This window comes from Ambystoma mexicanum, chromosome 4p, assembly GCF_040938575.1.
Source record: "Ambystoma mexicanum isolate Mex_15411 chromosome 4p, UKY_AmexF1_1, whole genome shotgun sequence".
Lineage (NCBI taxonomy): Eukaryota > Metazoa > Chordata > Amphibia > Caudata > Ambystomatidae > Ambystoma > Ambystoma mexicanum.
In genome coordinates, this window is record NC_090927.1 from 831,038,324 (window position 1) to 831,062,871 (window position 24,548).

The window sequence follows — 24,548 nt, forward strand, 5'->3', positions numbered from 1 at the left end:
AATACAAGGTGAATCGCAGCCCAGACCCTCTTCCCTCAAGGACAAACTCCTGGATCCCAGACCCCTGCACCCAGTGAGGAGGCTGATACCAGCCCTATGCTCTTGCCATGTGCACAAGAGTACGATCAACATGCTCCCATCTACAATCCTGAGGTGCGGGATAGCATCAAAACCTGCACCCCATCTTCCAAACGGTCCCAGTGATAAATCGCCCTGTAAGTCGGTAAGACAAGTCTTAAGAAAAAGATGTGTTTTCCCCACATAAGCCATATTTTGTGTTTTGTGTTTGATTCTCCAAACCATGGATTCCAGCTAGGGGCGTGGCCTGATGCATTTTATGTATAATGAAGCCAAGCTTTTTTAACAAACAGGAATGATGAGGATGCAGATATGCGCCCATGCAGGCACTGTTCCTGGCGAGGTAAACGCTTCTGCCTGAGACAGGAGATCCAGGAAGCAGGCAGTTCACAATAGCAATATTAACAAAGATAGCTAGTAATTTCCTGTTTTGTTGGCTTGCCGGTAAGGTGGAACACAGTGTTAGAGCTCAGAACTCTCTAAAGACTTACCGGAGCCCCCATTCAAATACGGTAGTATCTGGCTTCCCTTTCGCTCATGAGAATGTTCATGCTTGTATGTGTGATGTCAGAGTGAGTGATGTTATTTGTGGAATGTGTGTATGTAAGTGGAGGGTCCCCACCCCTGGTGCTCCACCAGTGACAGATGGAAGAGTTACCTGGATGGTGGGCACAGGTGGGTCTTCTCCCTACATGTACTTGATATTACACACATAAGATACTTAATAAAGGGACTGCATACAATCCTAACTGAGCCTTCAGCATCTTCATTACTTCAAATACCTAGATGGGGGCGCCTCATCCAACAATGCTTAAGAGTCGGGAATCAAGTAAGTTCAGCATGTGAAGAGCCATTGAAAATGGCTGGTGGGTGGTGGCTGGATCAGCCAAAATTGAATTTGAGGTGGATATAAATTCAGGTTTGAATTGGGCAAGGCAGGGCTTCAGTCTCTCTTTAAGACCTAGGTATGTATTTATGATTATAAACACAACAGGAAACAAGAATAAAGTGATTTAAAAAAAACGAAAATCTGCTGACTAAGGTCAAAGCTTCTTCAGCCTTACGTAGCTAAATAACTTGTTTCTGTGTAAGTCGTCTTTTTTATTTATTTATGTATTTATTGAACATTTGTATGGTGCCTATACAAAACAAAGTATTTCTAGGTGCCACAAGACAAAAGATGGGGGTGGGGAGGGACAGAGGAGAAAATAATAACGTTCCGACTAGGCCTTGTGACATTCAGATTGTGCAAGTGCTGTAACTAGAAGTACAGGGAAAGGGGGCTGATCGGGGATGGAGGAGGGAGAGGGGGAAGAGGGAGAAGTGCAGGAGGGAGGGGGTCCAGGGGCTGGGCAAGTGCTAAGAGGAGCCTTGCAGGGCAGGTGCATGAGGAAAGCAGGGGTGGGGGACAGCTAATGCGGGGGCAGGGTTGGACCAGACTCAGTAGGCTAGTCAGGGAAGGGTGCCTGTAGGCAAGTGCTCATAAGGGACACGGGCACCAGTCAGAGTGTCAGGTGGAGACTAGCAAGGGAGGGGAGAGGGAAGGAGGAGACAAAAAGAAAGGTCTTGAGAAGCTTCCAGAAACTTAAGGAGATCTGACTCAAGTTGTAGGGATCTACCCCCACTCTCTGCTTAGTGAAATGTCTGACCTGCAGAGAGTTGGAGCTAGAGGACCGAAGGACTCTAGCAGGGAGGTATTTAGGGAGAGAGAGTTGGAGTTATTGAGGTCCCAGGCCCCAGAAAACCTTGCGGATGATGCAGAGGGTCTTGAATTTGATCCTTGCAGCCACAGGGGGCAAATGGAGAGGATTTAGGACCGGAGAGATGCGGTCCCTGGGCTTGAGGCCTAGGATAAGTCTTGCAGTCCTATTCTGGATTATTTAAAGATGACGGAGAGAGGAAAGAGGAAGATTTACGAAGAAGCTGTTGCAGTAATCCAGCCTGGAGGGAACCAGAGCTCTGGAGACATTGAGTTTCTGGGCAAGTCGAGGAAAGGGAGAATGCCTCTGAGGAGGTGAAGCTGCAAGTGAACCTTTTTGACAAGGTCTGAGATATAAGAAGGAGAGAGAGGAGTCGAAGATGATACCGACGTTTTTAGCCACACACAAGGGTGAGGGGAGAGGACCCAGGGAGGGCGGCCAGAGAGTGGGAGGGGGAAGCAGGGCTCCCAATGAGAAGGATCTCAGTCTTACTGGTGTTAAGGCAGAGATCGTTCGAAGCACACCTTGCCTGAATAGCAGTCAGACAGTCGGGAATGAGAATGGAGGAAGAGGAGGAATAGGAGGGATGTTTAATGGAGAGCTGTGTGTCATCAGCATAGCACTGGAAATGAGGAGAGAAGGTGGAGATCAAGTGGGAAAGAGGGGCAAGGTAAATGTTGAAAAGCCACGGCGAGAAGATAGAGCCCTGAGGGATGCCGCAAGTAGAGAGTGAGGTAGAGGAGAGAAAAGGGCCCAGTTACACTTGGGAGGGCCGATTTGAAAGGAAAGAGGTCACCCAGTCCAGTGCCCGGTCCGCGATGCAGTGGGTATCACAGAGCCAATTTATGAGGTTGGAGGTCTTGCTAGAATCGCCTCTCTATAGAAACCAAATCCATCAATGTATGCAACTAGAGATGTGATTTATAAACTGGTTACACACCCCAGATAGACCCGTAGCACTCTCAACAGAGTCTTCCTCTCTACTGTCTGAAAACCATACACTGGTTATATACAAAAGAGAGAACCCCAAACCACAGATGAAACAAATTGTTAGTGACTCCTATCCCAGAGCCCTACGTATATTCAATGCATAATGTTATAACAAAACCTATACTTTTATGGTAAAAGTCATCAATTAAAAATGGTAATGCACAGTATGGAACATTCCATAAGCACCCAATAGACATAGAAATCTTTACAAAACATTTTTCACATAAAAACATCAATACATTCATTGATTTGCACAAAAAACACATAGGCCTCAGAATAAACCAGCTATTGGCCCAGTTGTGTTGTAATATGAACAGGCCAACATGTGTCAGCCCTTAAACCTGATCAATGGAACCTTCTTCAACGGCTCAAAAGCCACAATTTGTATGTAAGTTGACGGATGCACAAACTGGTCTCCACAGCGTAGCAACCACACCAAAAAATGAAAGGATAAAAAGGAAATGACAGTGTACCACACCAAAGAACACCTGATTCACAGATTGCACCAACCATGGAAAACAATAAAATTGGTGATCATTACTGCACCATCAAAAAACAAAGTTTGACCAAAATACCTTCTTTCAAGGCCTGGTATTTCCTTTAGTGCATAAATGCACTCATGCTCCTCAAAAGTAGGCCAGATAGAAATTTCATTAGGGTCTCATAAATTGGCCCACACCAGAACACTACAAAAAACAGAAATAGATACCCTGTGTCAAACGCACAGCCTATATTATATCATTAAAAAAACTCTATAATGTTACTTCGCCAATATCAAACAAAGACACTACCCACCTGATGGAAACCAAGCAGACTAGCTCCTATTAGTCCCAACCCCACTTGGATCGGTTCCCAGCACTATCTGAAAAAACAACAAAGTACTCATGACTCAATCCTCTGCCCCTACACAAGCAACCTCAACTTCAAACATACACCATAAAAGTGCTCATACACACTACACCTAAAGTCTTAAGATCCTATCAACAAGTGTAGAATTCCATCAGTCAAACTACAATGTGAATGGTGCTAAACCATCTCTTCGTTGAAGCCTCTTTCCTCTACGTGTATTCAATCAAACAAGGGTGGGCAACCCATCCATTCCATAAAATAGCGTTACACCCTGCAGTGTTCTCTGTAAATTAACCCCATGTATCTCCAATGCAATTCAAGTACTGCCATCATTAAGCATTAATAGATTTCAAGCGGTAGTTTACTCCACCGTGTTCCCCCTTAAGCAACACAGCTTCCGAGCAGCGATAAAACATGCAATTTTTAATACTACATGCCAACATTGTACACCTATTTCAGTATCTCTCAGGTAGATAGCGCCCACTGCTCCAAACTTAGCATCCAAGCACTGCTCCAAAATTAGTGGCCTAATGGAAACGTCCATCCTCAGCTGCTCTAACAGATGTTTGCAGCCATATTCGGCAGCAACAATTTAGTGGAAGGACTTATTTTTCGCAAATGCGAAATGGACAATACATGGCTGAAAATCCTGGTGCCATTTTCATGGGGGTTTCACTCGTTCCTCATGACCATGTGTCTAATGTTCTGACTCCTTTTAAAGGCTACCAATGGCATAGTTTCCCTCTTCGTGAAGATCTTTTTCCAATTTTTCATAATCACAGGTTTGATACTGTACGAAAGGGCCCAAAAAGTATTAACATGTCAATAAAGGGAGAAACTGATCCAAAAGGGGACTCCATTCTTGTTCTTTTTTAGATGGGGTCCATCAGCGCGGAACCTGCAACAACGGACATATGCGCACAAGGAGTCAACAACAGTGGTAGTTAACTTGTCTACTTATGTACTGTCCATTGAACAGGATGAAGCCTTAAATAAGGGGTTGAACTTTGTGGTGACTAAACAATATGACCCTTTTGAATTTAGAACAGAATTTCAGGCTTTCATGCATAAGATACACTTACAGGAATGTATTTGAGATCAATTCAATTGTGTATCTGAAAATTGTAGTGTACTCAGGAATCCTTCCACGTTCGCCCCTCCTTTCCATACTCATTTAGCAGAATCTTTGGTTTTTGAAAGAAAGGTATTGAAAGAAGTAAAGACATTGGAAGATAAAGAGAGGAACATCCATTCCAATTTCAGCAAAAACCAGAGGGATTTGATGATGAAACTACTTCAAAATCAACACATTATCATACGCCAAGCGGATAAGGGTGGGGCGATTGTAGCAATGAATCAAGGATTTTTCTACCACGTCTGGCCATGTTTTCCTGATAAATATGGCTATTTACCATTAAGTGTGAAATAGGAATGTATTTCTAACTGGTCTGTGGTAAACTGATCACCAATGTATGTTTATGGTTTCTGGTTACCGTTAGACCTTTCGGTAGCGTTACACAGATTTAATATTCTAAATCTCATTCTGGGGTCTATTTTTGTGTACCCTGGTCTCCTAGGCAGAAGAGTTAATTGCCTGTTGGATTTAAAGCCCCCAAGTGAAACCCAAGTGAAAATGGCGCTGGGCTTTACAGCCATGGATTGTCAATTTCGCATGCAAAAAAATAAGTCCTGCTATGTTGTTGCTGCCGGATATTATATATTGTATTGTATTTATTAAGTTTATATAGTGCTTTACGCCAAAGCGCTGCACATTTTAACAGGGTACATTTAACGATAACAAATTAACAGTAACAGTAGAAGCACATTACAATTTTGAATCAGACCAACAAAACAGTATGTAGAGCAATTAGAGAGAAGGGAAGGGAAGGGAAGAGTAGTGGAGTAGATCTGGGAGGAAGAGGGAGGGAGGGATGGGTAGGAGGAGGAGGAGGAGGGGAAAGGGAGGGGCGAAGGGGATGTGGAAGGGGTGGAGGTGGGAGTGGAGGGAGGTGATTAAGGGGAAGAGGGAAATGGTGGGAGAGGGGGAGAGATAAGGAGGAGGGGAATCATGGTGGGGAATGGAGAAAGAGAGATTTAAAGGAGGTGCGGAATGAGGAAAAGGTAGGAATAGAGCAGATTGAGAGAGGTAAGGAGTTCCAGTGGAGGTGAGCTAGGAGTTGGAAGGAGCGGAAACGAGAGGAGACACAAGGGGAAGGAGGAACAGTGAGAAGGAAGTGGTCAGCGGAGCGAAGGGAGCGAGAGGGAGTGTAGAAAGAGAGAAGGGAAGAGAGATAAGGGGGAGCGAGATCATGGAGAGATTTGAAGACTAAGCAGAGGAAGTGAAATTTAAGTTGGGAGTGAAATGGAAGCCAGCCAAGGGAGGATAGGGAAGAAGAGATGGAGTATCGGGAGGTGAGGAGACAGAGGGTACAGATGGCAGAATGGTAGATACGAGTTGAGGGCGGTGAGATGTGAAGTAGGCAGACCAAAGAGTAAGGAGGAGCAGTAGAAGAGGCGAGAGAAGATAAGGGAGGAGATTAAAAGTTAAGTGGCATGGAAAGTAAGAGAGGGGCGGACTTTGCGAATATTATAGAGGTGGTAGCGACTGGCACGAGAGATGAGAGAGATATGGTGGGAAAAAGTGAGAGGGGAGTCAAAGTAAATGCCTAAGTTGCAAGCGTGGGGGGAGAAAGTAAGATTAGAGGAGGGAAAATGAATGAAAGGAGGAGGAGGGGGAAGGGAGTTGAAGGGGAAGAAAACTACTTCTGTTTTGTCAGAGTTAAGGGAAAGAAAGCGAGACGACATCCAGTTTTTTAAAAAAAACTTTAGTTTTTATTAGCATTTTATAATGAAACAAACAAGAAATAGTGGATATCCCCTTACCCCCCCCCCCCCCCACCCCAACACCAACCCACCCCTCTTCCCCGTGTCCGGCTCAAAATGTTCGACTAAGGAGACTCGTAATGTTCACTCCGCTTCCTGTGCCTCGGAGGCGATGCGATTTGTGACCCAGTCGCTAACTGGCTTAGTGCCGCCGTTCCCCGGGCCGTGGGACCCCCGGTTGATTGCTATTCCTATCAGGACCAGTCTCGCCCCTCTCGGACCGGGGACATTACCTTGGAGTCAATGAACATCCCAACCCCATGTTTGTTGTACCCCATACCAGTTTGTGAGGAATGAGCTAGTGTCATTGTTCACCAAGGCAGTCAGTTTGTCCATCAAAAACATGCTTTTCACCTTTTCCGTCCAATCTTCCTTGGAGGGGGTTTCCGGGCTCTTCCATTTCTGAGCGAGAGCTACTCTACCCGCCCTCAGCATGGTTTCCCACGTCCTTGGGTATCGATATAGTTCCGCTTCCTCCGGGCGGAGTCCCAGCAACATGGTCAGGGGAGTAAGTGGTAGGAGTTCCTCTATTACTTGCGCTATCCAGCCCCTCACTGACCCCCAATAGGCCTGGACTTTCGGACAATGCCACCACATGTGGCCCCTGGAGCCTTTCTGACCACATCCCCTCGGGCATCTTGGTGACACCCCCAGAAACATCTTTGACGGTGTTGCTGGGTCTCTGTGCCACCCCTGCAGAATTTTAAAGTTATGTTCCATGTCCGAGGTGACTAAGTTCCCATGAAACGCTATTTTGAAAATTCTAGCACAGGCGTCCTCTGAGATCTCTTCACCTGCCAGGTCGTTCCAGAACATGCGGAAGCTCCTCCTACCCTGAAGGTTGTAATTATTTAGGATTTTATACATACTGGACACCGCACCCTTTCTGGAGGTCACAGAGTCAAGGAGCTTCTCGAAGGGAGTCAGTTGTCTCCTCAGGTTTGGACCCCATGACTGGTCGCAGAGGATGCCCTTAAGGCGGAGGTAATCGAAAATGGAAAGAGATCCACCTCCCAAAGTGTCCCTCAAGTCCTGATAGGATAGGAATTCGCCCTCCCTGAACATCTGATCCTCCCATTCCAAACCCATATATGAACAGTGCTGGGAGTGCCTGAACCCCCTGCTACCCAGTTTGAGGGGGTGGCCCCATAGGGAGGTCATCGGGGACGGCCATGTGGTTAGGTGTGCTGTCCAGGGGCCCTCTTTCCAGATGTCCCAGAGAACTCCCAAGGTCGGGTGAGTCTTCACATGTTTCGGGACTGTCTTGCGTGGGGCCCACAAGAGGTCACAAACCTTTAAAGGGTAGACATCCATATCTTCTAAATATGACCAGTACGTTCCCAGACCTTCTTTCATATGTTCCAGGAGGACGCGCAATTGGGTGGCATAGAAGTATAGATGAAAGTCTGGCAGCCCAAATCCCCCCCCTCCTCCCGCAGTAGAGTCAGGGTGGCCCTCCCGTTTCTAGGGGTTTTCCCCTGCCACACATAGTCCCGGACCTCATTTTGTAGGTCCCTGAAAGTCAGAGCGGGGACGCTGGTAGGAGCACTGTGAAAAGGTACAGAAGCCGTGGTAGTTTGTTCATCTTTACTGCTGTCATCCGGCCGCACCACGAGAGAATCATCTTACCCCACCTCCTCAAGTCAGATGTGATCCCTGCCATTATTGGGTCAAAGTTGGTGGGCCCCAGTTTCGATAAGTCCAAAGTTAGAAGAACACCCAGGTATCTTATAGCGTCTTTCCCCACTGCAATCCCATGAAACCTGCTCAGGGGGTCTATCACAAGGTCCACTGTTCGCATTGGGAGCAGGACAGATTTTGCAGTGTTAATTTTCAGGCCCGAGAAGCGCTCGAAAGCGGCAACCAGGGCCAGGAGGGGGGGGATCGAGGAGCCAGGGTCTACCAGATACGCTAAAATGTCATCTGCATATAGGGAAAGCTTGAATTCAACCTCCCCCCTTCTAATTCCCTTGATGTCTGGGTGAGATCTAATCACTATGGCTAGTGCCTCCATCGTAAGGACATATATTAGGGGGGAGAGTGGGCAGCCCTGTCTTGTCCCTCGGAAGAGGGGAAATGATTCGGACTGCGACCCATTCACCTGAACCCTTGCCGTGGGGGCTCTGTAGAGGGCAGCCACCCAACTCATAATGTGCGAGTTTCAGAAGGAGAAGGAGTTTCATGTATCTCCAACCGACCCTGTCGAAGGCCTTCTCCGAGTCGAGGGAGAGGACACACGCGTCGTGCTCCGATTTTTGGGCAAAATGAAACAAGTCTATTGTTTTGCGAATATTATTCGACCCTTGTCTACCCCTAATGAAGCCCACCTGGTCCCCATGGACTAGCTTGGGCATAATCCCCTCCATCCTCCTCCCCACCACCTTGGCCAAGATCTTGACATCAATGTTTAACAATGATATGGGGCAGTAGGAGGCACATCCGTTGGGTCCTTCGCTTCCTTGGGCAAAACTGCTATTATGGCCCTCATCATGGATTCGGGGAGGATGCCCCTCTCCAGCATGGTGTTGAAAACTCTCGCCAGGTACGGGGTCAGGGAGGAACGAAATCTCTTGTTAAAAGTAAACTGTAAAGCCGTCTTCCCCGGGGGAGGTTCCCACCTTCATCCCACTATCACCTTATCCACCTCCTCCTCGGTCACCGGGCCCTCCAACCCCTCTGCCATCTCCCTCGACAGGGATGGGATTTGTATGGAGTTCAGGAAGTCCTCTATCTGGGAATCGCCCCCGTCATATTCTGACGGGTATAGTGACTTGTAATATTGGCGAAAGGCCTCTCCTATGTGGGGAGATTCGCAGCCAAGGGGCCCCCTGGCGTCTCTTACCTCCTTCACCCTTCTGCTTCTCTGGACCTCCCTCAACTTCCAGGCCAAGATCCTATCAGCTTTGTCCCCTTTATCATAGTATTTTTGTTTTACCATTTGGAGGCTCCTCTCCGTTTTGTGTAGGAGCAGGTCTTTTAGCTGGAGCCTGTAGTCCTCCAGTGCGGCCACCCGGTCGTGCTCTAGGGCCTGATCCGGAGAGCCCCCCGGTTGGAGACGAGCTATTTTTTCTCGCAGGGTTTTTTCCTGGGCGCCTCTCTCCCTTTTTTTCAGGGCTCCCATTTTTATAAGTACTCCTCTTAGGGTTGCCTTGAAGGCGTCCCAAAGCGTGTGCGTGCCCACCTCCCCGTTATCATTGAGCTCAAAGAACTCTGTTATAGAGTCCAGGACAGCCTGGGCCTGAGCCTCGTCTCTCAGTAGGGCATCATTACATTTCCAGCTCCCCTTGCGTTCTCTACACCAGCCCACCGCTAAGGAGACTCGGACCAGGTCATGGTCTGACCAGGGGACCGGGTCTATCTTGTAGCCTGCAACATATGGACGAAGGATCTCATCCACAAGAATGTAATCTATTCTAGAGAAAGCGTTGTGGGTGGTGGAATAGTAAAAAAAGGAGGGAACACCTGTCCGGGGGGTCGGGATCGTATCCGCCAGGCCCAGGCACTCATTCGCCCTCTGAAAGCCTTGCGCCATGGCTTCGTCTGCAGGTCTGGAGTTTTTGGGGCCTACCCGCTTTCTGTCTCTGGTTGGGTCCAGGACCATATTGAAATCCCCTCCCACCACCAACGGGCCCTGTACAAACAGTTTGAGCCTGTCCCTTACTTCTTCCCAGAATAGGGCATGTCCATCATTCGGGCCATACACTACCGCCAAAGTTAAGGGAGAGCCCTGAAAGGAACCCCGCACCAACAGGAATCGGCCCTTGGGGTCCTTCAGGATGGTCTCTTTCTCGAAGCCTACGCCCCTAGCTACCAGGATGGCCACTCCTCTTTTCTTTCCCCTATGGGATGCGTGAAAAACCTCCTCTATTCCTCCCCCTAGCATTTTGGGCTCTTTCCCCCGCGCCCAGTGTGTCTCTTGCACGAAGAGCAAGTCTAGTTTCGCCCTCCTAAATTCTCTACAGATAAGGGACCTTTTCGTAGGGATGTTCAGTCCCCGCACATTCAGTGTACCCACTCCCAGGGCCGGTCGGTCATCAGCCATAATCTATGTTTCCATCTCTATTGGTCACAACGTTGCATCGTTACTCCCTCCCTAGTTCCTTTGTCTCCTCGTTTGGACACTTTTAGAACCTTTCCCCAACTGTCCCCCCAACTTCTTCCCAAACAGACAAACCCTAACTAATTCGTGAACCCCCACCCCCCTTCCCGGCGTCCAGCGAGTTAGTTCCGCCATTTCTGGCATTTTGGCCGGACCACCAGCCTGTCCCCTTCGGCCAGGAGTTGGTTGCAAAGCTCGCTTTTGTGAGGCCCCCCCCAGCCCCCAGCTTCGTCCCCTTGGTCTACCTAACTTTACTTGCTTTTCAAGGGGACTCTAAGTTTGGCTTTACCTCCATTTCTTCGGGTCCCAGACATTTCCGTCGCTTCTGTGGTCATCCACTCCCTTAGGCCGGATCTCCAGCCTACCTTCCTTGGCCAGGACTTCAGTACAGTGTTTCCCTTCCCCCCCATAGTTGTGCCCCTTCAGTTGCCCCCATCGTACTTGCTGTTCAAGGGGACACTGTATTCGGTGCGTCCTTAATGTCTTCCTTTTCCGCTCCACTGCTGCCCAGGGAACCCCAGTCATCAACCTTCCGAGTCGATATGCTCCTCCTCCATTGCAGACGGCGGAGTGTTCAATTTTTGGAATTTCCTCGAACCGGTTTTCCTCCTCCTGGCACCCGATTGGCCAGGAGTGCCCCTACCGAGTGCTTCTGGGCCTACTGGGCCCCTCCGGGATCCTGGATGGCTCCCTTTATGTCCTCTTCCGTAACCAACATTGTTCGTTAGCCCAAGTATTCGAAAGCCAGGGAGAAGGGATACCCCCATCTGTAGCGCACTCCCTTCTCCTTCAGTAGTTGTGTTAGGGGGCGGCACATTCTGCTTTTGGCTAAGGTGTAAGCGGAGAGGTCCTGAAAAATGGTGATCTGGGCGTTATTGTAAGTAATCACCCCCGCCTTCCTCACTTCCTCCAGGACTTTAGTTTTTTCGGTATAGTAGTGGAACCGAAGCAGAACCGACCTGGGGCTCCCCGCCCTTCCCCCTACCCTGTGCACCCAGTCGAACGTGGGTTCAGTTGTCATTTCCTCTGCAAACAGGAGGGGAATAATGTCCCTCAGCACTTGGATCAAATCTCTCTCCGTCTCACCCTCCGTTTCCGGGACCCCAAAAAATCTAAGGTTGTTCCTCCTTTCCCTATTTTCATAGTCATCCATTTGCCTGGCTCTTTCCTCGTACCTCTTCTCCAGGGCTGCTAGTCGCATACCAAATTGAACCTCCTGGGATGCTGAAGATGACTGGTTAGTTTCCACTTGTCTACCCTTTGATCCATCTTTTCAAACTTCTGGGCGATGTCAGATCGCATTTCCCTGATTTCCTGAAGGATGGAGGCGAAGCCCCTCTCCATCGTCAATGCGGGCTGTGTCGAGGCCTCTAGATGGGCCATGTCCCCGGTGCGAGTAGGGCCACTGGTGTTGCTCTCCGTTTCCTTGTAACGGAATGCCTGCAGAGTCTCTTGCCAGCTCATATAGTCTTACAATGCAACAGCTGCGGAGTCCGCCACGGGCTGGGGGGTCTTATAACGGGGAACCTCCCTGCCCTGAGGCGACCTGGCTGGGGTGTCTCGGGGGCGCTCGGGGGCGCTCGTGGGTGATGAGCGCTCCTCTGTGGGAGGGGGGCAGCCTCCAGGTGGGCACTTGCCCCACCAACTCAGGATGGGGGCCTCTCACCTGGATCTCGCCTTGGAGCTGGCGGTGCTTGTCAGGGCGGGAGAGTCGCCACCGCCGTTCCACTACCTCCGTCCGATGCCTTCCACTGCCAGGCGGGCACACGCCCTGGGGCTAAGCCCAGGGGCCTCAACCTGCTGGAGTTGGGTGCGGGTGGGCGCTGTCCCATCGCTTGCCTTCGGGACGGGAGCAGCCGCTGGAGCCCTGGAGCCCTCTCAGGTGAGGGGTGGGCGCGCTCCCGCCCCAACTACTGGTCCGCTGTGGTCTGTTTGCACTGTGGGGGCCCTCCGCGGGGCGATGCGGCCGTTGACGGCCCCGCTCCTGGGGGGGGCCCGCGGTCGCTAGAGGGCAGAGGCGCTGTCCCGCCCCGTCCGTGGTGTGGTGCGTTGTGGGGGGCCTTCGCTCCTTGGCCCGCCCCGATGTCGCCTGTCCTCTTGTGCCGCCTCTGGAGAACGTCAGGACCCAATGCCTCGGCTACCCGGATCCCGGTGTCGGGTCCGGGACTGCAAGCCCCCTCTGACCGAGAGATGGTGGGGGCGAGGGCCCAAGTTCCTTTCCGGGGTCGCTGCCCCGAGGTCGCGTTTTCCCCCTGCGGGAGCTGGGGGGCGGGTGTATGAGAAAGGGCCGGGCCCGCCACCAAGAATCCCACACTTTGGCGGGCTGCGCCTCCTCCACCAGCGCCGGGGCCGACGCTCGCCTTGCCACACCTCCGTCGCCGCCAGTACTCCGGCTTCCCGTGGTTCTGGAGCTTTGCTCTTTTGAGCGGATGCGTCACGGGGGGTCACCGGCTCGATCCTGCCGGGTGAATCCACCTAGGGGGTACCAGGGGGGGCTCACTCCCCTGAAAAGGCCCAGCCTCGGCGGGAACACAGCGATCAGGCAGCCATTACCTGTGCGCCCCCTGGTGGCCTCCGACATCCAGTTTTTAATGGCAGTAAGACAGGAAGAAAGTTTAAGGTGGAGGTCAGGAGAGAAGGAAGAGAAGGAAAGAAAGAGCTGCGTGTCGTCAGCATAGAAATGGTGAGAGATGCCAAATGAGATAACCGGGGCAAGGAGGGAGGTGTAGAGTGAGAATAGGAAAGGGCCAAGCACCGAGCCTTGGGGTACTCTGTATTCCAGAGGCTGGGAAGGAGAGGAGCGGCCTCCCCAGGAAACAGTAAAAGAGCAGGAGGAGAGGTAAGAGGATAGCCAGTTGAGTACAGAGCCTTTGAAGCCAAAGGATGAGAGAGTGTTGAGAAGAAGGGGGTGATCAACAGTGTTGAAGGCAGCAGAGAGATCAAGAAGAATAAGGAAAGAGGATTGCTTAGAGTGTCGAGCGGTGAGGAGGGAGTTAAGGATGTAAGGGCTGTTTCAGGAGAGTGTTTAGTGTGGAAGCCAGATTGAGAAGGGGGAAGGAGAGAGAGATTAGTGACAAAGGATGAAAGCTGAAAGTAGGCGAGGCGCTCAAGAAGTTTAGAGAGGAATGGGAGAAGTGAGATAGGACGGAAGTTAGAGGTGATCAGGGGATCTGCAGAAGGTTTCTTCTGACTTTGAATGATAGTGGCATGCTTGAAAGCAGAGGGGAAGGTGGCAGAGGAAAGGCAGGTGTTGAAGAAGGAAGTTAGGTAGGGCATGAGAAGAGGGCAGATCTTAGGAATAAGAAGGGAGGGGAAAGGGTCAGTTGGACCAGACGAGGGGTGAGCTTTGGAGAGGAGGATGGAGACATCAGAAGGGGAGAGAGGGGAGAAGTCAGTCATGCAGGTTGTGAGGGAGAAGGGGAAGGGTTGTGGGGGTAAGAGGAGGAATTGATCTTTTGCTGAAGGGCAAGAATCTTGGGGAGAAGAAGTTGCAAAGTCATAGGGAGAAAGGGTGGAGGAGTTTAGGGATCGGGGGTTGGGGGAGAGAGAGTTTGGAAGATACGGCAGGGGTGGGAGGCTTGGGACTGAAGAAGGTTAGAGTAGTAGGAGCGTTTTGCCGAGGAGAGGCAAGAGTCAAAAATGGAGTGATAAGAGAAGTAGGAGGCTTAGTTGGAAAGCGAGGGAGATTTGAGCCAGAGTCTCTCAAGACGTCGCATGGAGAGGAGTTGAGGAGAGAGCCATGGTTGAGAGGGTTTCCGGGTTGGACGGAAGAAGGAAAGGGGGTGGAGTAGATCGAGTGAGGAGGAGATGGAAGAAGAGAGAGTAGAAAGTGCGTCATTGGCTGATAGTGAAGGGGAGAGAAGAAGAGCAAGTTTCGAGAAAGAGGGAGGGATCAAAGCTACGTTGTGAAAAGACAGAAGGGGAAGGCTTAGAAGAAGAAGGAAGGGGAGTAAGGGAGAAGGAGAGTACAGCGTGATCAGAGAGATAGAGAGGAAGTGTAGAGACAGTAGAAGAGGGATAGGAAGAGTTGAAGATAAAGTCAAGAGTGGAACCAGAGGAGTGAGTAGGAGAGGAAGGTAGAGAGGAAAGAAGGTAGGAATCGAGGATGGATGAAAGGGGAGAGGAGTGAGGGGGAGAAGGGGAGTGAAGATTAAAGTCGCTGAAGGAAGAGAGAGGGCCAGGGGGTCGATATATGATTAGAAAGGAGATGGGGTGAGGAGAGGAGAAGGATTTGTAAAGATACTCGAAAGAGGGGAAAGAAGGAAGAGATGGAGAGGAGGGAGAGGAAAGGTATTTGGGGTGGAAGAGGAGGCCAAGACCTCTGCCACGGCCAGTAGGACGAGAGATATGAGAGGAGGAGGAGGAAGAAGAGGTGGTTAGGGAAGCAGGGAATGTAGTGTTGTGAGGAGGGATCCAGGTTTCAGTAAGGCAAAGGAAATGAAGGTTGAGACGGAGGAACATGTCTAGAACTGCTGCCATCTTATTACAGAGGGATCTAGCGTTCCAGAGAGCAATGTTTATGAGGGTTGGACAGTGGGGGGTAGAGAAGATTAGGACGGTGAGAGAGAGTAGTGGTAGTACAGGAAGAGTGGGGGAGGGGATTAAAGAGGGGAGTGGACATGAGGAGGAGGAAGAAAGAGAGTAGAAGAGGACCGGGGAGGCGGAGTGGGGGAGGAGGATGGGGGGGAAGGTAAGGACGGTGGGGAAGAGTTTTGGCCAAAAGCATAACCGAGAGGGAGAAAGAGAGTGGGAGGAGAGGGATAAAGAGGTAATGAAGGGAAGGAGGGTGTGGAAGGAGAAGGAAGGAGGAGGGAGAAGGTGCAGTGGGGAGTCTAATAAGAAGAGGGAAAGAAACGAAGAATAGCACTGGAGGAGTATTTGAGCGAGGGAGAAGTTAGAGGTGGAAGAGTGCTGAGAAGGGGAAGGTTGGCGAATAGGTCCTTAGAGGGTCAGGCGTGGAGGGCCTGGGTGGCCCTTTGTGGTAGGTGCAGACTATTGTGGACATGGATATGGCTGCGAACATCAATTAGAGCAGCTGCGGATCAGCTTGGTATTGAGATGGGACGTCCAATAGTGGACTGCAAGATAACGGCAGGTAAATGTTTTCCGTTAGGCAACTAGAACGCTAACTTTGAAGCAGTGGGCACTCTCTACTTGAGAAATATGGAAATAGGTGTACAATGTTGGCATGTAGTATTAAAACATTGCATGTTTTATCGCAGCGTGGTAGCCGCATTGCCTAAAGGGGAACATGGCGGAGTAAACTACCGCTTGAAATCTATTAATGCTTAATGACAGCAGTTCTTGGGTTGCATTGGAGATACATAGGGTTAATTTACAGAGACGTTTGTTTCCAACAGGGGATCACAGCAGGGTGTATTCCTCTTTTAATCGAATGGATGGGTTACCCACCCGTTTTGGTGAATACATGTAGAGGAAAGAGGCTTCAACGAAGAGATGGTTTAACACCATTCACGTTGTAGTTTGACTTTGACAGAATTCTAGACATGTTGATAGGATTTTAAGACTTTGCATGTAGTGTGTAGGGGTACTTTTATGGTGTATGTTTGAAGTTGAGGTTGCTTGTGTAGGGGCAGAGGACTGAGTCATGAGTACTTTGTTGTTTTTTCAGATAGTGCTGGGAACAGATCCAAGTGGGGTTGGGACTAATAGGAGCTAGTCTGCTTGGTTTCCATCGATCAGGTGTGTAGTGTCTTTGTTTGATATGGGAGAAGTAACGTTAGAGATTTTTTGAATGATATAATATAGGCTGTGCGTTTGACCCCGGGTATCTATTTCTGTTTTTCTGTAGTGATCTGGTGTGGGCCATTTTATGAAACCCTAATTACAATTCTATCTGCCCTACCTTTGATGAGCTTGAGTGCATTTATGCACTTAAGGAAATACCAAGCACCGAAAGCTGGTGTTTTGGTAAAACTTTGTTGTTTGATGGTTCAGTAATGAGCACCAATTTGATTGTTTTCCATGGTTGGTGCAATCTGAATCCTGTTTGTTGTCTTTGGTGTGGTACACTAAAGTAATTGGCGACTTGTCTGTCCTTTCCTTTTTATCCTTTAGTTTTTTGGTGTAGTTGCTACGCTGTGGAGACCAGTTTGTGCATCCGACAGCTTACATGCAAATTGTGGCTTTTGAGCCCCTGAAGAAGGTTCCATTGATCAAGTTTAGTAGCTGAAACATGTTGGGCTGTTCATATTAAAACACAACTGGGCCAATAGCTGATGTATTCTGAGGTCTGTGTTTTTTGTGCAATCAATGAATGTATTGATATTTGTATGTGAAAAATGTTTTGTATAGATGTTTGTCTACTGGTTGCTGTATGGAATGTTCCATATTGTGCAACATGACCATTTTTAATTGATAACCTTTCATTAAAAGTATATGTTTTGTTATGACTTTGTGCATTGAATATATGTAGCGGGGTCTGGGATAGGAATCACCAATATTAATTTATTTCATCTGTGCTTTGGAGTTCTCTCTTTCGTATATATATCATGCACCTAGAGACACCAGGTTTTCTTCTTCAATGCACAATATGCAAAGAATGTATTGAAGTTGTATTAATACGTGTGTGTTTTTGTGTGTGATTTACATAGGAACGCGGATGGTGAGCCCAGCAGCGTTAAGAAAATTGATGCAGTCTTGCAAGGAACTCGCTCTTTTGGATGTGTCCTTCTGTTCGCAAATCGATAATAGAATTGTCCAAGAACTGAATTCAAGCTTCCCTAATGTATTCATCAAAAAGAGCTTCACACAGTGAATGCCTGTCCCGCGGCAAGCTGGAAAGTATTGAACTTAACAATTTTTTTGTGTTGTTGTGGTGAAAACCTTTCTTAATTTATTTTTTTAAACAAACGTACAGATTCTCCTTTGAAGACATTTTAAAGTACACTAAGGGTACATTGATCATGAAATGTGAACTTTTCCAAGAATCTCATTTTTGTTTTTCTGGAATTATGTGAAGTATTTACTTTTCATGCCAAAGTGCATTTTTCTGCCTTGATTCTTTCTCAGCCTCAGCGCTGAGCCTACGCTGATGTGCCTCTAGAAAGCGCATACTACAGCTTACCTCTCGAAACTCTTTTAGTTACATTTCTAGTGAGAAGATTTCAGCAGGTGCACCACTGACCACATTACTCTCACGGCTGTGGCGGTCATCGCTTAAATCACCACAAGCAAAAAGTATCTTGGTCTTGGACTGTCTAAAATCGGATAGCCACCCACCCTCCTTTACATTTTATTCTGCATTGGCCTTTTCATTACAGTTTACCATTGCAAAGCACTTGTGGATGTATTTTAAGGAATACTTGTGTTTCCATGTGGTCACGTACATCAAAAAAGTAGTGTAGCATGGAAATTTGCATAGAATACCATTGGAGATGGGTGGATAAAACATGCAGACATTGGAGGAACATCTTGGCCCTTTTCGGAAGACCTGCTCTAGCTTTCCTTGTATTAGTGCTTCCCTCTTTTGATGTTTTCTAAGGTTTGCATTCTTAACCAGCTCTTTTCAGCACCAAGCTACCAGTAATAATGTATGCAGCACTTTACAAATGGAATACATAGGAATATACATATTTTTGCACGCATTATGCTCACCCAGGCTGCATACTTGGCCTTATGTCACAGCTAAACTGGATTGTGGATTTAACTTTCGTCTGTTTTGTGTTTGTGCCATTCGTTCACTCGGGGGGCGACACAGTGTGGCAATGTGTCCACATGATAGAAAAAAGGAGGGGTTATCCAGTAACCATCTTGTACTTTAACAAAAACAATTGTAGAGAAACCATGGCACACTATATTAGTACCATATAGGAATTGTAGATGCATAATAGCACACTGTATAGGACCATAAAATACTTGTGGAGAAACTATGGGACATCATAGTCGTCCCTGAACATCGTGGTTGCATCTGTATTGGCATTGGTTTACACACTGAAAATGTTGGCTGCATGTTTCTCATTAGGTCAGATATGTGACTGGCTTGATACCCCCTGTAAACACCTGTGTATGACCTGCAGATGTCAGGCTTGACTCAGCCTTTCCTTTCTTCTTAGGCAAATACAATGAGTACCGTTAGTTTGGGTGATACTGGCATTCATTGTTAAGGTGTGTGCCATATGAATGGTCACTATCGAATATATTTATATTCATTTTGATCATCTTCCGGTTAGGTTGTATACTTTAAAAAGTAGTTGATATATAAGTCACATGTACAGACGTGATTACTTGCCTAGAAAACAGTGGCTATTTCCAATCAGGAGGTTTATGTATTTTTGAAACCTAGGCTTTTGTTTGACCCGAAGCGAGTTTAATGGACAAGCATTACCCCACAGGGAGGATAGCTCAGCGGGTCTCGGGAGGATAGCTCAGCAGCAACGTGCTCGCCTTGGAAGCCAGACGACACGGAGCAACACAGGTTTGATCCCCAGGTCCGTGCTTAGAAACCTCTGGGTATTAAGCTTGTTATAAATACCCTATCATATCATATATATCATATCACCTATGGAAATCATTTTGCAGAGTAGCCTGGCCTGGTTTGGAGTCTGTAAATAATGAGGTGTAATCAAACAGCAGAGACATATATACATACACAAGACTGCATCCATTAAGAGTTTTCGTATAGCTCACTACAGTGCACTTTTTCGGAGTTTTTTTCTGTTTAATTGCTACTTTATTGCTATGACGATAGACACCATGCCCCATAATGTAAAGAATAAAATGGCACTTATTGAGGTATACCTTACATTGGGCAACTTGAGAGTTTACAATTAGCGCGTCATTTTACTAATTATCCTTGATGAGTTAAGTGCTAAGGACCAGTATGTTCGTCCTGAATTCCCATAAGGATGCATTGAATGCTCTGCCCACTCCCTCACTTAAGTAACAACTGAGGTTTTAAGCGTACAGCGTTGCCTTAATCACTTTCAGTGTGATGCTTAGTAAATGTTTGTGTTTGCATTCAGGATGCCAAGGGTGGTAATGATGCTTCCTGCATGGCCACGTTGAAGTCCTGTTTTTTTCTTGAACCAGTTTTTTCTTGGAAATGACAGTCCATATGTTGCTGCCACCTCCATCCGTTGTGGCATCTTGTATGACGGCAAACTGCCTAACATACAATATCTTTAACGCAGGACAGCCCTGCATAGTCTTAAGTAAATGTTAAACTGCTCATGGTGGTACAGAGTGATGCAAAAGGCAGGAGCGGAGATGTAAAAGAACCTGGCTCTTTTTATTGTGTCCATCTTTGCTTTTCTTTCAGTCCCTGCACGCTCCTATTTTAGTCTACAAGGAATAGAGATTACCATCTGATGCTTATTGAGATGTTAGCTTTGTATCAATACAACCCATGCCACAGACTCATACATGTGTAATTTAATGAGAGGCTATGTCAAGCCTTCATTTTCCCCTTGAGCAAAAAGCAAGTGTAAATCATATTACATATTCAAATATATTGAGAATTACTGGAGGATTCATAAATTGTCATTAAGTTTTCAAAGTATTAGTCAACTATTTAATTAACTCTGTTTATTTGGTTTAAGCAGTGATTTTATGTAGAAAGTCGAAGTTCTAAAACTTAAGAACGACAGAGTACCTCCAATTCAAAAATATTAGAAGAAATTACATGCTGTGTCTCTTGGATGCATGCTGAACTGGGCTGCCTAGTAAATAGTCAGAAACTACTTCTGATAAGTCACATAAAATATGTTTCTATGTAGCTATTCACCCGGACTGTACCCAAGCACATTTGTTCCTTCCGCACATGTGCACAGCCTGCATTGTCGTGCCAGTAGCACAAGATTTTCTTGCGTGAATAGTCACTGTCTCTCCATTCCGAGAATAACTCTGAATTAGCACCCAGACTAGAAACCCGAGATCCTGACCATCAAGTAACCCCAAAGTTGTCTTTAAACCAGAACATGACTGCATGAAGATCCTGACCACCAACCAGGATCCTAGGCTTCTAGCAAATAATCTCCATTATGGCCATCTCTCCATGGATCCTGATGGTGCCAGGATCTCTGCCACTGCTGTGAGTAACTCTTGCTACGCATCCTCTGCCCACACTTTGCCTGGTACAGTTCTGCTGGACCCAACAAAACAAAACGAGTCCAATGACTTGATTGCCAAGTGTCCGTTCTTCTGGGGCAGTTTTTGTATGTTTTTCTAACCTAACACTGTTCTTGGTCTCCTTAACTCTTCTAGCGCATCAGGCCATTGCATGCAAGTATTCCAGGTGATAATAGCATTGGAGGCTGCCACTGCGGCTTGGCTCCATAAGTGGTGCTTCTGGGCCCATAACATAACCCCCCCAACCCTCCGATATTGCCCTCATCAGCCTGTGTTAACACTAAATTAATGAAAGACCTCAACTAAATGAAAATTGTGTTGTTTAATGAGAACGTCTTAACATTTGGTCATTAGGCTAAGTTTCCTACATTTATTTGCACACATTTTGTACGTGCCTCTTCTTTTTAACTTACTGGTATACAGTTTGTATTATTATTCCAACAGTGTTTGCAATACCCAAGCTTACTGAACTATAAATCAGACATTTTAAATATTTGGCCTAAACAGTTACTTTATTTTAAAAGACAACTGAATTATTAAAATACTGCTTTCTGGAAGAGAACACACATGTTAAGATGGTTCTCTTCTGTATGCACCTTCTATACACTCATGTTTAGGATACAATTTGACTGAAGCACCCAGAGCAAATTGTTCCTTTTTTAAAATTCTTGTCCATCACATTGGTTGTCATCTTAAGGATACTTTAAGAAGTGACAGTCCTGGTTTCCCATCCCCACCTGTCGGGACCAGAAGTGGGAAGGCACACAACGTTGCAAAGACCTGGACAATGGGGCAAGTGACAGCAAGGTAGTCTTAGAAAAAGCATTGCAAATGAGACACACCTCATGAATGCCGCACAAATGAAGTGCTCTCAGTGACTAGAATGCCACTTGGGAAGGGCCGCGGATACAGGTGGATAAGAGCTTGGGTGGGCATTGAAAGAACACAGGGACAAGAGTGGCATTGCAGAATTGGTAGCACAATGAGAATCTGGGCAGGAGGCGAGAAGTGCCAGGGAGATCGGAGCCGGCAGCAAGTGACAAGATGTTGGGGCACAGTGGCACCATAGTGTGTGGGGCATGAGCGGTGCGCAGAAGCCAAACCCGGCTTTCAGACGGGCTGGTCAGAAGAGGTGAAACGGAGGACAAATAGAACAAAGGAAACGCTGGCTGTATCAGTAGATTATGCTTGCTTTCCCTGCCCTGTTACTGTATAAAGTGCTTGAGCCAGATTCTAGTGAAGATTAGGTACACAAGTAAATCACTGATGCAAATAAATGACTTGGTCGCTTTTTAAAAAAAACACGATCTTCACAGGTGTATTTTTGTAGGAAATAAAACAAATGATATATTATAAAAAAATTGAATTGATTCTAGAGCATATGACCTCTTGCCTGGCATCTGTCCCGACTAATGTTGCTATCAGCAACGCATGTTTGTACAAGACTGTAATGAGACTTTCCTTTTTTGTTAATGTTCCATAGGACCTCAGTGGATAGTCTAGTCTTCTTGACAGCTCATCATAAACTTAATAAGGAACCCCACAAATCAATATGCATCTTATTTGGAGACTTTCATACCCAAAGCTACCACTAAATGGCGTGCATGTCTTGAACAGCACGTTCTATCCAAGCGGAAGCTGGGTGCTGTCTTGCTGTCAAATGTTTGGGAAGTCCAAAAAAACCTTCTAATATCCCGTGAGCAACATGGAAATCTGTTCTTATGTTTACCAAAGAAATAAGGTCACCTTGCAGAAAAAGTTATTTGCTGGCAAAGAAAGTGCCAGCTAAGCACTGGTTCTTGAACAGTGTGAACACACATGAATGTTCCCCTATACAAGGCCAGATACTTTGTTTGGCTCAGACAGGACTGGCCACCAGAAGCGATGAAGAATAGTTTTCATGCTATCAACGAGGTTTTAAACAGCATGCACTTTTCATGTGGCCATTGGTAGAGACTGAGTACCTAGAAACTCCTTATGGTGTATTTCAACCCATTTCTAACCTGGTCAGGGTCTGATTCAGTTCAGTATAGTGATCTTGTACAGAGCTAAGCATATCAAATCTATTTTGTATTTACATTCAAATCTGGTCTACACATGTTATTTAGGGATCAAAATATGACAAGATGTGATGTGGAGTCATAAGTGTTTCTAGCTCGAGTTTTGAAATAATTGTCTCTGCAATGAAGCTGCTTGATACCGTGTTCTCCAAAGAAACGACTTGATGTGACCCACTCAGGAGCTGCAAATTGAGTTGGAGAACCGCGTCTATCTCATCACTGCTTTTACAATGAGAAAAATATTTTCCTGTAATTTGTCTGCATTACTCATTTAAGAAGGGAACACATTTGACTGTCTTTATGTTGTTAATGGTATAACCTTTTCAACTAAGCTTCAGCACCTGTGTGGTGTAAGTACACTGGAATTGGGCAATAATGTCTCGCCTGGTAAACCGTTCCGACTGGTATCAACTCCCTGCCCAAGTTAAGAGCTGAAGGGAAGCACGGACACTTAACCTGGGGTTAGCATTGCTGCTACTCATTGAGCTGGCCAACCAACTGAGTCATTCTCACCATTGGTACCCAGAAGTCAAAAAGCGGGTGTTATACAGATAATGTCTGAAGGAAAAAGAAAAATGTACTTGTAAATGATGTTTTCAGTTTTGCTGCACGTTTTAGTCCTTGTTCAATCATTGCAAACATTTAATGAAGATTGAAATGGGACTGGACGGATCCAATGCAATGAGGGGTACAATACACACTGTATGGAAAGTTTCTTTTTGCAAGTGAGAGGAGCCTGCGGCAGCGAGCATAGTACAAAGGCTTGCACCCACCTGCGAGTAAAACGAGCATTCCCCATCAGCTGATTGTTTGGAACCTCCTCTCTGGGTGCTATTAGAAAATCAGAGTCCACTTTTCTTAAGGGAAGATATGCTGTTTGACCTGCAAATTCACAGGCATAGTATTCTCTGTGTTTTGATCGGGGGCTTAGTCTTGCAGTCTGTCTGGCTCTGTAAACCAGGTATGCCACCAATTAGGCACCTGGAGACATCCCTTACAGGCTTGTCTCACAGCCAAGTCCGAGTTTTCACAGGACCTGCAATTTATACATAACCGCTCAAAAGAAGTAAAATTATCTTTCTTTTAAGATCTTGGATAATCCCACATTTGTCTATGTAGTTAATAACAGTTGCACTCTCTGCTGTTAATTATACAAGACATTTTGAGAGGCTCAGGTTTATGGCTTTACTGTTACTTTCAGGTAAATCGTAAAGGCAATATTTTGTAATGCCCCTGAGGGCAGTCTGTCCTACAATGCAGATTGAAGCCCTTCTCCTACAATGTATGGACTCTGCAAGAGAGTATGTGGACGACTTTGGAGTATTTTGTGTGAACTAAGAGGAAATCACTGCCAGATGGAGGCACATTCTCATTAATGTGTCTCTTAAACAAAAGTGGTATTGGGCGGACTTGACTTTGCAAAGGTATTTAAAGGGTATATTGTCATGCTCAGTAGGTTTTACACTCCACAACTTCATGGAAATATCAGGGAGTTTGCCATGTGTTTTACTTTGTTCAATGGAACGTCTGCTTAATTTAGCAGAGCCTTTAAGGTCACCTGCAGAAGAAAATCTAGACCTCCAACCTCTCTTGCAGAAGGGCTTTTCTCTAACTGAAATGTATGAAATGAGAAATGTAAAGAAGGTATTGCAGCTGTCAAAAGAGGTTCCGCTCAACTGTTGAAGTGCAGATTGTACCCTACACCGCCTTGAGGTTTGTTCCATCTTTTAAAGTAGACTAATCTGAGGGGATAGAGTTACCAGGGTAAAGAGAGTTCCAACTCTGCACATGAAACTGCAG

General features: G+C 46.9%; 1 protein-coding gene across 3 annotated transcripts in view; it reads left to right on the forward strand.

Moving 5' to 3' along the window:
- Window positions 1-24,548, forward strand: part of FBXL4 (F-box and leucine rich repeat protein 4) — a 597,180-nt gene that overhangs the window by 551,638 nt on the left and 20,994 nt on the right. For 2 of the 3 annotated variants that reach the window (XM_069606408.1, XM_069606410.1), the window contains one exon: window positions 17,214-19,908. In XM_069606408.1, coding sequence (XP_069462509.1) covers window positions 17,214-17,377 — 164 coding nt within the window. In that variant the 3' untranslated portion in view covers window positions 17,378-19,908. Of the gene's footprint in view, window positions 1-17,213; window positions 19,909-24,548 lie in introns of those variants that run through there. The other variant, XM_069606409.1, reaches the window with a different exon arrangement.